Source organism: Salvelinus fontinalis, chromosome 16, assembly GCF_029448725.1.
Source record: "Salvelinus fontinalis isolate EN_2023a chromosome 16, ASM2944872v1, whole genome shotgun sequence".
Classification (NCBI taxonomy): Eukaryota; Metazoa; Chordata; class Actinopteri; order Salmoniformes; family Salmonidae; genus Salvelinus; species Salvelinus fontinalis.
Window position 1 is genome coordinate 20,289,689 of NC_074680.1, and position 17,634 is coordinate 20,307,322.

Below are 17,634 nucleotides of genomic sequence, written 5' to 3' on the forward strand. Positions count from 1 at the left end.
ACTGTATATATTTTTTTCCAAACTCAATGTGTCATGCCACATCTTTGAATTGTAATTCAGAGCAGATTTTTAAGAACTTTTGGAAAATGTGGTTGCATAAAAAACAGACATTTTACCGTAGTTCTGTTACCAAACTTTGCATCTGCACATTGTTCCAGTAAATGTGTATGTGAATTGTTCTGTGTACATTTTCTTCGTAATCCTTGTGCATAGAGTTGTATTGTTTGTTAAATTTTGAAATCAGTCAAAGTGTTATTCTGTTACATTGGAATTGCCACTAAACTGTGTGGTCATTCTCTCTCAGATTTTTACCACAATCATTTTGTCTCTCAACCTAGCCAAGTGGATTACGGAGCCAAACTGTGGGCTTGCAACTTCTGCTATCAGAGAAATCAGTTTCCACCTACCTATGCTGGGATATCAGAGGTGAACCAGCCAGCTGAGCTACTGCCACAGTTCTCCACCATTGAATATGTTGTCCAGGTAATGTTTCTATTTGATCGATGCTGGATTCTCGAATTGTAATACAGTATTTTTTTCCCCCAAATCAAAATATTTTGATTTATCTCAATTTGATCAGTTTTATAATAGTTTTTAACAGCATTCAGATAAGATCTCATCTTTCCTACACTTATGTTATTTCATTTTCATTTAGTACATTAAAACAAGGCCTGTGATGGACCTCTCATACATCTTGATAATGTTACTTGAAAACCATTTTGTCATTTTTTTATTAGTCCACCTATAAATTAGTTTGCTGGCCCCCACAGAGGGGTGAAAATGAGACTGTCAGTCATCTGTTGGATTCTAGCATCCTTTCACTGTTTTATGCAATAGGATAGTTGACTAGGTTCTCTCTCTTTACCCCACAGAGAGGTCCCCAGATGCCTCTGGTCTTCCTGTACGTGGTGGACACCTGCATGGAGGATGAAGACCTGCAGGCTCTGAAGGAGTCCTTACAGATGTCCCTGTCGCTGCTGCCTCCTACAGCCCTGGTTGGCCTCATCACCTTCGGACGCATGATCCAGGTCCACGAGCTGGGCTGCGATGGCATCTCAAAGAGCTACGTCTTCAGGGGAACTAAAGACCTTAACGCCAAGCAGCTGCAGGAGATGCTGGGCTTGACCAAACCCACTGCTGCACAGGCAGGAAGGGGACCACAAGCTCCACAGCCCCCCCTTTCCAACAGGTAAACCACTCTTCAAAGCTACAGTCTACAGCATTGTTTTGACATTGGATATTGAACAAAAATATAAACGCACCATCTAAAGTGTTGGTCCCATGTTTCATGAGCTGAAATAAGAGATCCCAGGCATTTTTCAGACCACGAAAAGCTTATTTCTCTCAAAGTTTGTGCGCAAATTTTTTACATCCCTGTTAGTGAGCATTTCTCCTTTGCAAAGATAATCCATCCACCTGACGGGTGTGGCATATCAAGAAGCTGATTAAACAACATAATCATTACACAGGTGCACCTTGTGCTTGGGAATCTAATTGGCCACTCTAAAATGTGCAGTTTTGTCACCCAACATAATGCCACAAATGTCTCATGTTTTGACGGAGCATGCAATTGGCATGCTAACTGCAGGAATGTCCACCAGAGCTGTTGCCAGATAATTTAACGTTAATTTCTCTACCATAAGCCGCCTCCAACGCAGTTTTAGAGAATTTGGCAGTACGTCCAACCGGTCTCAACCTCAGACCATATGTAACTACGCCAGCCCAGGGACTCCACATCCGGCTTCTTCACCTGTGGGATCGTTTGAGACCAGCTACCTGGAAAGCTGATGAAACTGAGGAGTATTTCTGTCTGTAATAAAGCCCTTTTGTTGCGAAAAACTCATTCTGATTGGCTGGGCCTGGCTCCCCAGTGGGTGTGTCTGGCTCCCAAGGGTTGTGGGCTCATGCCTTCCCATGCCCACCCATGGCTGCGCCCCTGCCCAGTCATGTGAAATCAATAGATTAGTGCCTAATTAATTAATTTCAATTGACTTATTTCCTTATATAAACTTAGTAAAATCGTTGAAATTGTTGCATGTTGCGTTTATATTTTTGTTCAGTATAGTACCTTTTTGATTGTGGTCTGTAGATTGGTTGAATTGGCTGATTTGATTGATTTATTGAATGTATACGGAAAAAATACACATACAGCCACACACCAATGCCATGACAGTACATACAGTACCAGTCAAAAGTTTGGACACTCAAGGGTTTTTCTTTATTTTTACTATTTTCTACATTGTAAGATAATAGTGAAGACATCAAACCTATTAAATAGGTGTCATCAAGGCAAAGGGTGGCTACTTTGAAGAATATATTTTGATTTGTTTAACACTTTTATGGTTACTATGTGATTCCATATGTGTTATTTCATAGTTTTCTACATTGTAGAAAATAGTAAAAAAATTAAGAAACTCTGGAATGTGTTGGTGTGTCCAAACTTTTGACTGGTACTGTACATTAAAATAATTTATCATGACACAAAATTAGACTAATCTTAAGACTTATTTCCTTTTGCCTAGATTCCTCCAGCCTGTCCAGAAGATTGACATGAACCTGACAGACCTGCTTGGAGAGCTCCAGAGGGATCCCTGGCCTGTCACTCAGGGCAAACGCCCCCTCCGCTCGTTAGGGTCGGCCATGTCCATCGCTGTTGGCTTGCTGGAGGTTAGACCTAGACAGAAATATAAACTGCCTCAATGCAGTCCTGGGTTCAAACAGTATTTTAAAGATTTAGATTTTTCCTGACCCAACAGCACTAATAAAATAGTTATCTGGCGTCTCAGGCAGACTTAAGCAAGTGTTTTCAAAGTGTTTGAAAGATTTTAAATAATATTAAAACTCAGGTCTGTTCATATTTGTCATTGGAATATAATGGTACATATTTCAATGACACCATTTTCAATATTACCGTTTTAGTCTGATCAGCCCCCGCACACTACTTCAAATTCATATTTCCCTGTGTTCCTCTGTATGAAGTAGGATTTGTAAGATGTATAAACCTATTATGCCGTGGGAATAGGCCAGGATTACTAGCTTTAGTCTGTGTTTGGTTGCATTGTTTACTCAGCTTCACAGAAATGTTTTGAAATAAAATGTCCCTTTTTTACCCCATCCAGTGCACCTTCCCTAACACTGGGGCACGCATCATGACCTTCATCGGTGGTCCAGCCACTCAGGGTCCAGGCATGGTGGTAGGAGATGAGCTGAAGACCCCTATTCGCTCCTGGCACGACATTGAGAAGGACAATGCCAAGTTCATGAAAAAGGGGACCAAAGTAAGTTTTGGCTCAACCTTTGACTGTTCACTTTTCCTGTTATTTAGATGAGTTTACCATGATCGGAACTTTTTTCAGGTCTGTTGCCACTGTCTGTGAATGATGATGAACTCGTGTGTTACACCACATTAAAGTGAGACAATCAGTTAAATAGCTAGATGTGTGTTTTAGCATAACAAGTTACAAACAGGTATTACCTTTTTCTGTATATTATATTATGGGATTTTTCTCCCATGGAAATCCTTGGGCGGGCCTCCTAAGTGTTTTTTCGGGCCGCCTAAATGTTTAAATGTATTTTTATAATATTTGAGAACTAACAATCACCATAAAAGTTAGACAGTTAGGTACAATAGAAAATTCCCCAAACAATGAATTTATCAGTTGTTGCAGACCAGGGGGTTTGGTCAAGACGTTTACCAATATCAGACACGGACAGAGAAGGATTAGCTCAGTTTCAAGGGTGTTTATTTAAATAATAGATCAAAAAGAAAATGATGGGTCTCCCCTATGAGACCCTCTCCGGGATGCCGTCTTCTGGTATTCCGGGTCTGGCGGTGTCCTGTCGGGCACAAAACAACTCCCTCTTCTTACCTCTGCAACCGTCAACCATACCACGGAAGTCCTTTCCTCCCCCATTCCACCTGTGTGCTGCCCTTCTGTCAGCTTTATGGGCCTTGCACAGCTGGTGAGCAATCCGCCCTTGATTACTTACCAGCTCCCAATTTGCCAACATTAGTTCTGGCTGGAGAGCCCGTCGAGACCTGGCACGTCCAGCAGATGGAGCCAATCGCCTCGTGATGTATACTCCATGGCCTCGACGAGTCTCCCCCTGGTGGCTGACCTGCTGTACCCCCGTAGCTCTGTCAGGAAGGGGACTGTCATCAGTGATAGGGCATCTGCATTTCCATGCTTCGCCCCCTGACCTGTGCACAACAGGAAAAGAGAAGCGTTGAAGGGACAAGAACCACCTGGTGACCCGATCGTTCGTGTCCTTTCCCCTGGCCATCCAGACCAGGGGAGCATGATCCGTAACCAGGGTGAAGTGGGTACCTAGCAGGTAATACTTGAGTGTCTAGCCCACTTCACCACTAGACACTCTTTCTCAACGATAGAGTATTTATTTTCCCTAGGCATCAGCTTTCGGCTGATGTACATGATGGGGTGCTCCTCCCCCTCGTGTACCTGGGACAGAACGGCCCCTAGTTCCGTATCACAGGTGTCCGTCTGGACCACCACCGGCACCTGGAAACCGGGCGTTACGAGAATCGGATGGGAGAACAGCGCTTCCTTCAGACCGTTGAACGCCGCTTCTGTCTCGTCTGTCCATTTCACTGTTTTCGGGATGCGGGCCCTAGTTAGATCGGTGAGGGGGGAAGCTATAGCCGCAAAGTTGGGGATAAACCGGCTATAGTATCCTGCCAGTTCCAGGAAGGACTTGACCTGTGTCTTGGTGCGTGGAACGGGCCAGTCCTGAACCTTCCTCTCCTGGGGCTTGACGTTCCCCCGTCCGATCAAATACCCCAGGTACTCCACCTCCTCGAACGCTAGCTTGCATTTCTTGGGGTTTGCGGTCAACCCAGCTTGTCTGAGCGCATCCATTACCACCTCTGTTCATCAGCCGTTGGAATGTGGGCGGGGCTCCGTGGAGACCGAACCGGAGCACCTGGTACTGATACAACCCGTCTGGTGTCGAAAACGCCATCTTCTCCCGGGAGGAGGCTGCCAAAAGTACCTGCCAATAACCTTTGGTCAGGTCAAGGGTGCTGATGTACCGGGCCTTTCCCAATCGGTCAATGAGCTCGTCCACCCTCGGCATGGGATATGTGTCGAACAGCTGATCTCGTTCACCCCCCGGAAATCGTTACAGAAGCGGAGGCTACCGTCCGGTTTGGGCACCAACACGATGGGGCTGCACCATGCACTGTGGGACTCTTCCACGACCCCCATCCTCAGCATAGCCTCCACTTCCTGTTTCACGGCCTCCCTTCGGGCCTCCGAAATCCGATATGGCCTTTTTCATACCGTTTCCCCGGGCCGAGTACGGATGTGGTGTTCAATGAGGGTCGTGCGGCCCGGCTTCTTGGAGAAGACCGCCGTGTTTCGATCGACGAGCTCCCTGAGCTCTTGCTTCTGGGCCGGGTCGAGGTCCTCATTGCTCGGGACCTCCACTGGTACCGTTAGCATCCTGGGTCCCGACCATAACACGGCCAAGGCTGTCCTTTCGCGCCACTTCTTCAACAGGTTCACGTGGTAAATCTGTTGGGGTTTCCATCTCCCCGGTTGCCATACGCGGTAATTGACAGGTCCCAGCTTCTTGATCACCTCGTATGGTCCATGCCATTTTGCCAGGAACTTACATATGGCCGTGGGGATCAAGACCAACACCCTGTCTCCCACCTGGAATTCTCGGGGCTGGGCTCCCCGATTTGTAGACCTGGGCATTGGCGCATTGGGCCTTCTCCATATGTTCCCTCATGACTGGCCAAATGGCTGTCATCCGCTCCCGCATCGTCTCCACTTGCTCTACCTTGCTGCGTAAGGGGGTCGGTTGGGCTTCCCACACCTCCTTGGCGAGGTCCAATAGGCCGCGTGGCCTCCTTCCATAGAGAAGTTTGAACGGGGAAAACCCAGTGGAGGATTGGGGTACTTCTCGCCTTTAGAACATTAGATGGGGTAGTAGCTGGTCCCAGTTCTTCCCATCCTGCTCGATGACCTTCCGCAGCATCTGTTTGAGCGTTTTATTACAGCTCTCGAAGAGCCCATCCGTCTGCGGGTAAAAAACGGAGGTCCGGATCTGCTTGATCTGCAGGAGGCACACAACTCTTTCATGAGGCGGGACATAAACTCCGTACCTTGGTCTGTCAGGATCTCGTTCGGGATGCCCATCCGGCTAAAGAGGTGGAACAGCTCACGGGCGATTCCCTTGGACACCGCCGCCCGTAGGGGAATGGCCTTCAGGATACCGGGTGGCATAGCCCACGATTACCAAGATGTACCTTTGTCCTCGTGCAGTCTTTACCAGGGGTCCCACTATGTCCATGGTGATGCGTTCAAAGGGCACCCCGATTATTGGCAGGGGGATCAGAGGGTTTCTGAATTGTGCTTTTGGGGCAGTGAGTTGACACTCCAGGCACCTGCGACAGTAGTCTTCCACGGCCTTCCTCAAACCGGGCGGCGATCTGTTCCCGGGTCTTCTCCATTCCCAGGTGTGCCCCCAACAGGTGGGTGTGGGCCAGCTGAAGAACAGTTCCTACATACCGTCGGGGCAGCAACAATACCTCTCGAAGTTCCCCCTGTTGGCGCGACACCTGATACAAAAGGTTATTCTTAATTTGGAAATGGGGGTATCGCCAGTCTCTCACCCCTGGAAGTAGCTGTCCATCCACCGCTATCACTTGGGCGGCAGCAGCTTTCAAGTTTGGATCCTCCCACTGGGCCGTCCCGAATTGTCCCCTCAGTTGGCCCCCAGCTGGGGTCTCTACTGGCCCCTCGAAATCAAGGAGGGGGAGGATGGGCTCTTTCTCCAGGGGTTCCCCAGGGGAATCGGGTTCCGGCGCCCCCTCCGACTTCGGAGCCGTAGACACATGCTGGTTAACCGGCTGCTTCCAGGCCGCACAGGCTATTGGTCGTTCCCGCTTTCTTCTTTGGCCGGCTCGTACCTTCTTCCTCAATTCTGGCCACCATAGGGCCGTGAACAGCGGACAATCCCGTCCCACTAGGAGGGGTACCGGCAGCTCTGGTGCTGCACCATCATCTGACAGCTCCCTTGTGGCGTCACGATGTTGGTCCATACAGTGGGATACCGCTTTGTGTCCCCGTGAACACAGGAAATGGACATCTCCCTACCCCGTTCGGTCTCCTGGTTCAGCAGGCTCATGGTTACGAGCATAACCATGCTTCCGGAGTCTAATGTTGTGTCCGTCCACCTTCACCGGGACCATGGGGGCAGTTGATCCGTGGTGTGCCCAACAGGAGGTGACATAGTTCACAGCGTGACCCACCTCGCCTCCGGGGCTAGCTGATGGCATCAACTCCTTTCGAGCCGGGCAATTCCAGGCAATGTGCCCCCGTGCGCCACACTCAAAACACCTCCTTTGGTCTCCCTCTTCCTGAGGTCGTCGGTGGCGGGTCGGCCCTACCCCCGCCGTCTCTCTACGGGTTTGCGGTCCTTTGGCCCTGCCAACTGTCGGTTCGTGGTACACAGCGGTGGAGCTGTCCTTCCGTCCCCTCGGCCGGGTCGCCAACTCGTCCCAGGTCCCACGCAGCAGTGCCTGAGTGTTCTTATGCGTCTCCACTGCTTCCAGGAGGCCCTCCAAGGTCTTGGGCGCGCATAGACTCGCGGCCCTCTTCATGTCATGGGGTAGCGCCCGTAAGAAGCAATCCGTGACCACTTTGTCGAGGATGGAGAGGGTGGATACGTCCGTGAGGAGCCATGCCCTGGTGACGCGCAGTAGGTCGCTCATCTGGGCACGGGGGGATGCGTCGGGTATGAACCTCCAGTCGTGGAACCGTTGAGCCCGATGGGCCAGGCTGTGTATCTCCCGTTTGAGTCCGTTGTAGTTATCCGCCTGTTCGTCGTTCAGGTCCCAATAAGCCTTTTGGGCATTCCCAGAGAGGAACGGGGCCAGCAGACTTGCCCACTGCGGCCTTGGCCATCCTTCTCGTAGTGCTGTCCGTTCAAATGTACAGAGGTATGTTTCGATGTCATCGTCTCCCGTTAGCTTGATCAAAACTGGTTGGGATGTGATCCAGGAGACGCTCCTCCTTGCAGCTTCCTGACTTCCTCAACGAGGCGGACATTTTGTAGTCGTTGTTCCTCCAGCGTTCGTTCCTGAACCGCCTGTTGTGCTTGTTGGGCCCGGACGAACTGAGCTATCAACTCGTCCATGCTGATACTGCGTAAACATCAACCCTGATCTGACCACGTCTCAGACGTGCCCGCATTCTCCACCACTTGTGGCAGACCAGGCGGTTTGGTCAAGACGTTTACCAATATCAGACACGGACAAAGAAGGATTAGCTCAGTTTCAAGGATGTTTATTTAAATAATAGATCAAAAAGAAAATGATGGCTCTCCCCTATGAGACCCTCTCCGGGATGCCGTCTTCTGGTATTCCGGGTCTGGCGGTGTCCTGTCGGGCACAAAACAACTCCCTCTTCTTACCTCTGCAACCGTCAACCATACCACGGGAGTCCTTTCTTCCCCCATTCCTTCTGTGTGCTGCCCTTCTGGCAGCTTTATGGGCCTTGCACAGTTGGTGAGCAATCCGCCCTTGATTACTCACCAGCTCCCAATCAGCCACAATTAGTCCTGGCTGGAGAGCCCATCGAGACCTGGCACGTCCAGCAGATGGAGTCATCGCCTCGTGATGTATACTCCATCTGTTACCAGGCCTCGACGAGTCTCCCCCTGGTGGCTGACCTGCTGTACGCCACACAGTATAGATTTGATTATGTTTGAGCAAAAGGACATAGCATTAGAATTGCTGGAAATTAGCTTTAAAACTGATTGCCCTCTCAGCTTCATGGCAGAATATGTAGATTTGTTGTAAATTAGCTTTAAAACTGCAACATTTTATTTCAGATCCATGGCAAAATGTGTAGAATTGCAGGAAATGTCCTTTACAGTTTTAAACTTTTCTCTCAGCTCAATGAAGAAATGTGTAGAATTACAGGAAATTGACTTAAAAATGCAAAAACATCTCTACACCACCAACATGGGAGGCCTCTAAAATGTTCTCTGAAATTCAACCACGCCCAGTGAGCGTAGTGCCACGTCCTCTGCCACGCCCACCACCCCTTTTTAAGTTGGGGTAAAACCCTTTTCTTCATTTTCAGCATTACGAGGCATTGGCGAGCCGTGCCTCCACCAACGGCCACATCATAGACATCTATGCCTGTGCTCTGGACCAGACCGGACTGCTGGAGATGAAGTGTTGTTCCAATCACACCGGGTGAGGACACCCTGTCTGGTGAACACACAGGCTGAGTCCAAAATGGCTCCCTATATAGTTCACTACTTTGACCAGGGCTTACAAGGCCCTGTCAAAAGTAGTGCACTACATAGGGAATAGAGTGCCATTGATACGCTGAACACACACACATATGTCATTAACACTGGCTCCTCACATAGTAAGAGGAGAGTTTGTCCTCTGTTCTTCTCCAATGCTCTCGTCTGATGCTTTGAGGAAGAGAAGGAAGGAGAGAGGAGGCGGCGAAGAGAGACTTCTGAGATTCACCCTATGTATAGTTGAACTCCTATGAGTATATCTGTTTTGCAGAGGCTACATGGTGATGGCAGACTCTTTCAACACCTCACTATTCAAACAAACCTTCCAGAGGGTCTTTACCAAAGATGTGGCTGGAGCCTTCAAGATGGCCTTCGCTGGCACTCTGGAGATAAAGGTAGAGCCATTGCACAGACTGGCGGTGTCTGAAATGGTACTGTTGTACCTAATATAGTGTACTAGTAGTGCACTTTTAAGGAATAGGGTGTAATTTTAGAACACAGCCACTGTTCCAATATCTACGCATACCCAATACATTGCTTCTACGTAGTGTGGATATTGGAACAGAGCGACATGCTCTCTTGGATAGTTGATTCTATCCATAAAACTCTATGGGAAATATCATATTTCTTGACTTTGTATTTACCAAATAGAATTGTGCGCAAACTGCTAATATCTTCTAATATCATCTGTCCTTCTTAATTTCAGACGTCTCGAGAGATCAAGATTTCAGGAGCCATCGGGCCATGTGTGTCATTAAATGCCAAAGGACCGTGTGTGTCTGAAAATGTGAGTCGATGTCAAATACATAGAACAGTGACCGAATACTCTACATCATCGATCAGCTGATATGCAGAACAGACTTGTACTTTTGACCGGTTAACCCTTTTGTAACTGTAGTTGTTAATCCAGAATATTGTGTGTCCTGAATCTCTGCCGAAGAAGATGTATCAACGTTGCTCTGTTTCTGATCCCTTCTAGAACAATGTAATTCTGATACTGATCCCTTCTGTTTGTTTCCTTAAAGGAAATTGGAACAGGGGGCACATCTCAATGGAAGATATGTGGTCTTGACCATAACACCACTCTGGCAGTGTACTTTGAGGTAGTCAATCAGGTATGCCTTCATATTATACACTCTGGATTGTGATCACTAAGCTACTTTTGGCAATAACTGCCATATTTTGTGTTATGTTGCCATATTTTGTGTTAAAAGCTTTTTATTGTCAAGATTGCTCAGTAGTCGTTTTTATATCACAGTCATCTGAGATTAGGTGATCCACAGAGCAATGTTCCACTTGTGCCAAAGACTCAGAGAATTTGATTGCACCACCATAGAGGGTACTAGTTGTTCCATAATGATCTCTTCCACTGCTGTACTGGGCTGGTCAGAGGTACTGGATAGAGGTGCAACAACATCACTATGCCACCAGATGGTGTGCTCGTATATTAAACCACTATGGCCTCTTTATGAAACATACAGTAGAATAAGATGGATCTGTAAATGTAATTGAGATGATCACATTCATTTTAATACAATACATCCAGTTATGATAAACTGAAAGATTACATTTTCAATGATTTTAGATAGGCAGTGTTGCCATATGTATATTTATTGAGGAAGAACACATTTGGACAGACAGTAATGTTTGTATATGTACAGTTTAGTACAGTCTGCAATCTAGTTCAAACATTATAGTTCAACATTGTAGTTCAAACAGACAATAGTCCAATGTCCCTGATTGACTGTACAATGTGCATTGTAAGCTAACCTTTTTAGTTAGAAACAGAACAGATAAGATCGCTGATATGGTGGTCTTGGTGTATAGATCCACTTAAGACATAAGTGTCACAATCCCATTGGTCATTTTAGAGACTGTCAGTCTGTTGCATCCTGTCGCCACAATGATCCTTCATATGGTCCTTCTCTGGTGTTTAGTCCCAACCTGTATTGTATTTCATTTCATTAAATAATTTTGTTCACTCAGTAACAATTGCCACTTTTTTTTCAGGAAGTCCTGGGATTCATAAAATTAAGTCTGTAGTTGGTCTGTATTTTAGTCTCTAGTCAGGCTAGTTTTCCAGGTGGCTCCACAGTGACAGAGTCCTAGCCTAGTGTAGTGTCCATAGTGTCTTTACCATCCTCCATAGTCTCCTCTGACATGGACTTGGCCTCTGGTGACCCTGTTTTGGAGTTGGTTTCTGACAAGAGTGATGGGTTGGAGATGTTGTAATGGTGGTGATCTTGGCTCACTATCTCAAGTTGGATGGCGGTGCTCTGTGGGCAGGAGTTCTTCAGAGGGCGTTGGAACAGCCGTCGTATTTTATTCAGGCTTTTCCGCAGAGCCGCTCTGTAGCGCCTGAGAGGGAGAGGGAGCGAGAAAGAGATGGGAGGGGGAGCGAGTAAAAGAGAGGGAGTGAGTGAGATTGAATTAAGGAGAGGGAGAGAGAGAGAGGGGTAGAGAAAATAACCAACAATGCCGTGTTGCCAGCCAGCCACTCGGCATCATCGGCTCTACAGCTCTGCTCCAACATTGAGAAGCTAATTTCATAATCTCAAGCGCTCAGCTTTTCCCCCTCATAACAGTCGTCATTTAGAAATGTACTGGAGCTAGCTTTTCAATTCCATCAGGATTTGTTTCAATTGGCTACTGAGGGACCTTCATATCACCTGTACAAGATTGAGCCTCATTCTTGAAATGTGGGGGAAGTTGGACTGGTCTTTATATTTGTTGAAAGAGAGAGAGAACTACTCACTATATTATTGAATGACTGTTTGGGATATTGATTGTAAGTGTTGTTGGAAAAGATCCTAGAGTTACATATTATTATTTTGGATGATTTTATCTCAATATTTTGACTCCCAAGTATCGATTTGTAGAAATATTACGTACAGTGCCATGAAAAAGTATTTGTCCCCCTTCTAATTTACTTTACTTTTGCATATTTTTGATACTGAATGTTATCAGATCTTCAACCAAAACCAAATATTAGATAAAGGGAACCTGAGTGAACAAATAACACAACAATTCCATATTTCATAAACAAAGTTATGTAACACCCAATGCCCCTGTGTGAAAAAGTAATTGCCCCCTTACACTCAATAACTGGTTGTGCCACCTTTAGCTGCAATGACTCCAACCAACCTAACGCTTTCTGTAGTTGTTGTCTCTCACAACGCTGTTGAGGAATTTTGGCCCACTCTTTCATGCAGAACTGCTGTAACTCAGTGACATTTGTGGGTTTTCAAGCATGAACTGCTTGTTTCAAGTCTGGCCACGACATCCCAATTGGGATTAGGTCTAGACTTTGACTAGTTCATTCCAAAACTTCAAATGTGTTGCTTTTTAGCCATTTTCATGTAGTCTTGATTGTTTGTTTTGGATCATTGTCTTGCTGCATGACCCAGCTGCACTTAACTTCAGCTCAATTCTCTGATACAGAGCAGAATTCATGGTTCCTTCTATTAAAGCAAGTCGTCCAGGTCATGAGGCAGCAAAGCATCCTCAAACCATCACCATGCTTGACCATTGATATGAGGCTCTTACTGTGGAATGCAGTGTTTGGTTTTTGCCAGGCATAATGGGACCCATGTCATCCAATGTATGCCAGTTAGGCTCTACACCAGTTGTAAAGCGGATTAATGTACTTAATTTTAAGAAGTTATTAGGCCGCTTTAGTTGTGATACAAACCTTATCAAACAATAAGGCCTATGGGCTAGGCTAGATGAGGTGTGCGACTATGATTTGAAAAAGTCACCAAAAAAAGGCATGCGCTGTTTCTTGTTTACTGCACACTATAGGCATCATTCACAAGTGATAATAAATACATCATTCACAAGTGATAGTATTGTCATCCATCAGACTATTCTTAATGTAGTCTTGTCTTTACATATAGGACTACTAAATAATATACAGTGCCTTCGGAAAGTCTTCAGACCTCTTGACTTTTTCCACATTTTGTTACGTTACAGCCTTGTTCTAAAATGTATTAAATAGTTTTTCCCCCTCATCAATCTACACACAATACCCCATAATGACAAAGCAAAAACATGTTTTTAGAAATGTTAGCTAATTTATTACTTATAAAAACTGATATCATATTTACATAAGTAGACCCTTTACTCAGTACTTTGTTGAAGCACCTTTGGCAGCAATTACAGCCTGGAGTTTTCTTGGGTATGACGCTACAAGCTTGGCACACCTGTATTTGGGGAGTTTCTTCTCTGCAGATCCTCTCAAGTGCTGTCAGGTTGGATGGGGAGCTTTACTGCACAGCTATTTTCAGGTCTCTTCAAAGATGTTTGATCAGGTTCAAGTCCGGGCTCTGGCTGGGACACTCAAGGACATTCAGACTTATCCCGAAGTTACTTCTGTGTTGTCTTGGCTGTGTGCTTATGGTCATTGTCCTGTTGGAAGGTGAACCTTCGCCCCAGTCAGGTCCTGAGCGCTCTGGATCAGGTTTCCATCAAGGATCTCTCTGTACTTTGCTCCGTTAATCTTTGTCTCGATCCTGACTAGTCTCCCAGTCCCTGCCGCTTAAAAACATCCACACAGCATGATGCTGCCACCACCATGCTTCACCGTAGGGATGGTGCCAGGTTTCCTCCAGATGTGACGCTTAGCATTCAGGCCAAAGTGTTTTCATCAGACCAGACAATCTTGTTTCTCATGGTCTGAGATTCTTTAGGTGCCTTTTGGCAAACTCCAAGCGCGCTGTCATGTGCCTTTTACTGAGGAGTGGCTTTCGTCTGGCCAGTCTACCATAAAGGCCTGATTGGTGGAGTGCTGCAGAGATGGAAGGTTCTCTTGAAGGTTCTCCCATCTCCACAGAGGAAGTCTAGAGCTCTGCCAGAGTTACCATTGGGTTCTTGGTCACCTCCCTGACCAAGGCCCTTCTCCCCCGATTGCTCAGTTTGGCCGGGCGGCCAGCTCTAGGAAGGGTCTTAGTGGTTTCAAACATCTTCCATTTAAGAATGACGAAGGCCATTGTGTTCTTGGGGACCTTCAATGCTGCAGAATTGTTTTGGTACCCTTCCTAAGATCTGTGCCTCGACACAATCCTGTCTCTGAGCTCTACGGACAATTCCTTCGACCTCATAGCTTGGTTTTTGCTCTGACATGCACTGTCAACTGTGGGACCTTATATAGACCGGCTGTGCCTTTCCAAATAGTGTCCAATCAATTACATTTACCACAAGTGGACTCCAATCAAATTGTAGAAACATCTCAAGGATGATCAATGGAAACAGGATGCCCCTGAGCTCAATTTTGAGTCTCATAGCAAAGGGGCTGAATACTTGTGTAAATAAGGTATTTCTGTTTTTAATAAATTTGCAAACATTTCTGAACCTGTTTTCGCTTTGTTATGATGGGATATTGTGTGTAGATTACTGAGGATTTGTTTTATATAATCAATTTTTGAATAAGGCTGTAACGTAACAAAATGTGGGAAAAGTCAAGGGGTCTGAATACTTTCCGAATGCACTGTATATATACACACACACAAAACTAACCCAAAAAAAGAGTCTTTCTATTTAAATCTCCATAGAAACAGCCCCTCTCAACGTTGATTGACTGGGGTTAGAGGAATAGAAACCCATGGATTTGGAGATGAAAATGAGGAGGGTATCAAGTTGATTTTGATTGGAGGTGTTTCCATGCTTTGGACCAAATGTTACCACCTCCCAACACTAAAATATGGAAGAGATACAACAAAGAGCTGTGCGATCTAAACTAGCAGTGGTCACAGCAAACGTTCTTATTTCATCAACACTGTTAAGTACAAGCATATTAAGGTTGTAATGTTGTAGGGAACAATCTGATGATTTATTTTATGTGATTCATAATGACATCGGCTAAAGAAAGTCACATTTAGACATTCATTTAGTAGCACCCTCTTGAATTGACCTGTATTTCACTACATTCTAGAGCATGAGTGAACGCCCTACAACATGTTTGGAACATCAAATCACAATAAAGTCGCATTATCGAATCGCAATACATATAGAATTGTGAGAATCGCAATACATATTGTATTGGCACCTAAGTATCTTGATAGTATTGTCAGGTCCCAGCCCTATTGGTTATCCCTTACGTCTGAATCATGGAGTTGATCACTTTTCAATTCCCTCTGATTTTGGTTTACTGTGGCCATTGATGGACCACAAGTATATTGAGTTGCTTTATATTGAGGTATAACAGCTTCATAAGATTGAGCCTTATTCTTCCTGAGACACAGCATTGAAATGACTTTATATTGTCTGAATGACTGTTTGTTTGGGGCTATTAAGGGGAAGTTGAAAGGGGATACCTATTCAGTTGCACAATTGAAATGTTTCTTCCGCATTTAACCCAACCCCTCTGAATCAGAGAGGTGCAAGGGGCTGCCTTAATCGACGTCCATGTCATCGGCGCCCAGCCAGCAGTTGTTGGCTATTGCTTACGTCTGAGTCATGGAGTTGATCCATGGGTTGAGAGCGGAGGTGAGGAGGATGAGCCAGGTAGCCACGGCTGAGGCTGCTGCTGGCGGGTCATGGCCACTGAACGTCTCATAGAAACAGGTGGTGATGTAAGGCAGCCAGCACACTAGCAGGCACACTTACAATGGAGAGAATTAAGACAGGAGATTATCAGAGTAATTACGTTACAAAAGTATATTTATGGAGAAATACAGACAGTATTATTTGACCAATTACGGGAACGTTACAAGAATTCTATTTGGTATATTTATGGAATCTCGCAAATATATAACAATGAGCCTTATTGTGATGTGTGTAATGTTATTGTAGCACATTAATATTAACAAATTCAAGAAGACTGAATTTCACCGTCTACAAATGTAGCCAACAGAAAAATGTGAATAACAGCCACTGATGGACCTTGACATTTTGTTAGCATTTGTTCCTTACATAAAAGGCTTTTATTCTGTGTCTGTTCTCAGTGGTCAGAGTATATCAAAGGGTTATATCAAAGGCTTATGCCTGGCTTTGTTTGAAATAAATGACATCAACAAATCAATAGCTTCACTGTACTATTCACAAGGTTAAGCACCAATGAGACTCACCCACAGTTGCCACCATCACTAAGGAGCTCCTGAAGTAGTTATTAGCAGGGACATAAAAACAGTGCTGGTCATTGCAAACAAACGTCCCTCGCCGCACCTGTTTCCTCACAATATACACAATGTACGCATACATGGAGCACATGATGAGTATGGGTACTATGATCCCGACCACGATGAAGAGCAGACTGAAGCCCCTGTAGTCTGGCTGGAAGCTGGGTGCACACAGGAACCTGGTGCTGCTGTAGCTGTAGCGGCCGAAGCCCAGCAGGGGCAAGGCTGCGTTGATCAGGCTGTAGAGCCACACCAGGACCAGCACCAACCTGGTCCTCCTGGACGTGCAGATGGTGCTGTAGCTCAGGGCGAAACAGATCTCTGTAAACTTGTCGATGGTGGCCCAGGTCAGGGAGTGGATGGAGGCCAGCTGAAGAAGCAGGTAGAGGAAGGCGCTGCCCTGGCAGAGAAGCCCGTCGCTGGGGTAGCCCTGCGTTCTGAACAGGCTGTTGTGGACTCCGAAGGGAATGATGGAGAGACCAAGGGCTAGGTCACTTAGGCAGAAGCTCAGGGTCAGGGCCCAGGTTTCGGTGCGGAGCTCCTTGTTGAGAAGAACCACCAGTAATAAAACCACATTACCACACACAGAGCACAGACTGGAGACCACCATCAGAGCTGCATAGACCTGGGCCACCGGCATCCTCACGGCCTCCCTGGGTTGGCTGGCTGCTAACTCTCCTCTCGCCTGGTTCAGTCCATGAGCACTGACTGGCTGACTTGACTGGCTGACTGACTGACTGGTGGACAGAGTCTGACGTGTAAAGTCACGTTATCCTGTGTGTGTCGATCCTCTGTGGCTCCAGGGAACCGGTTGCTGTTGTGATGTGTCAGTGTCCTGCTGTTCTCTGGGAGGGGATGGTCCTCTCCAAGTCATCAAGCTATCCTCCTATTCTCCGGCCTGTGGAGTCCAGTACAAGGGCTTAGCTTGCTCCTTACTATACACTATCTATTAGAGTGTGGAAGGGAACGAGAAACAGACCAGAACAACTCACTTTCAAGCACTAGATTTTTGAGGAGTGAGAGAGGGAGAGAGATGCTCTCTGTGTAAACAGAAGCTTGAGATCCAATATCCTCTCCTCCACTCTAATGGCTGCAGCACAGTTAATGAGCCATTTGGCTCTGGAGTGTTTTTGGGGTTATTGGTAAGGAGCGTGCCTCTAATTCGATCTAAGCTCCCAATCATGAATTATTAATGAATTATTATGAATTATTAAGCCCCCTCATATCACCC

General features: G+C 46.2%; 2 protein-coding genes across 2 annotated transcripts in view; one reads left to right on the forward strand and one right to left on the reverse strand.

Annotated features, from left to right (window-relative positions):
• Nucleotides 1–17,634, forward strand: part of LOC129812791 (protein transport protein Sec23A) — a 53,260-nt gene that overhangs the window by 16,135 nt on the left and 19,491 nt on the right. The window contains exons 3-10 of the mRNA XM_055864667.1: nt 339–483; nt 873–1,189; nt 2,523–2,667; nt 3,120–3,278; nt 9,117–9,232; nt 9,560–9,683; nt 9,995–10,075; nt 10,314–10,403. Of these exons, the coding sequence (XP_055720642.1) occupies nt 339–483; nt 873–1,189; nt 2,523–2,667; nt 3,120–3,278; nt 9,117–9,232; nt 9,560–9,683; nt 9,995–10,075; nt 10,314–10,403 (1,177 nt within the window). The remainder of the gene's footprint in view (nt 1–338; nt 484–872; nt 1,190–2,522; nt 2,668–3,119; nt 3,279–9,116; nt 9,233–9,559; nt 9,684–9,994; nt 10,076–10,313; nt 10,404–17,634) is intronic.
• On the reverse strand, nt 15,653–17,396 carry LOC129812793 (adenosine receptor A3-like). The gene is made up of 2 exons (XM_055864670.1): nt 16,353–17,396; nt 15,653–15,886 (listed from the first exon to the last, which is right to left on the reverse strand). Exons 1-2 carry the CDS (start codon nt 17,041–17,043, stop codon nt 15,729–15,731), a joined length of 849 nt encoding a protein of 282 aa, XP_055720645.1. The 5' UTR covers nt 17,044–17,396; the 3' UTR covers nt 15,653–15,728.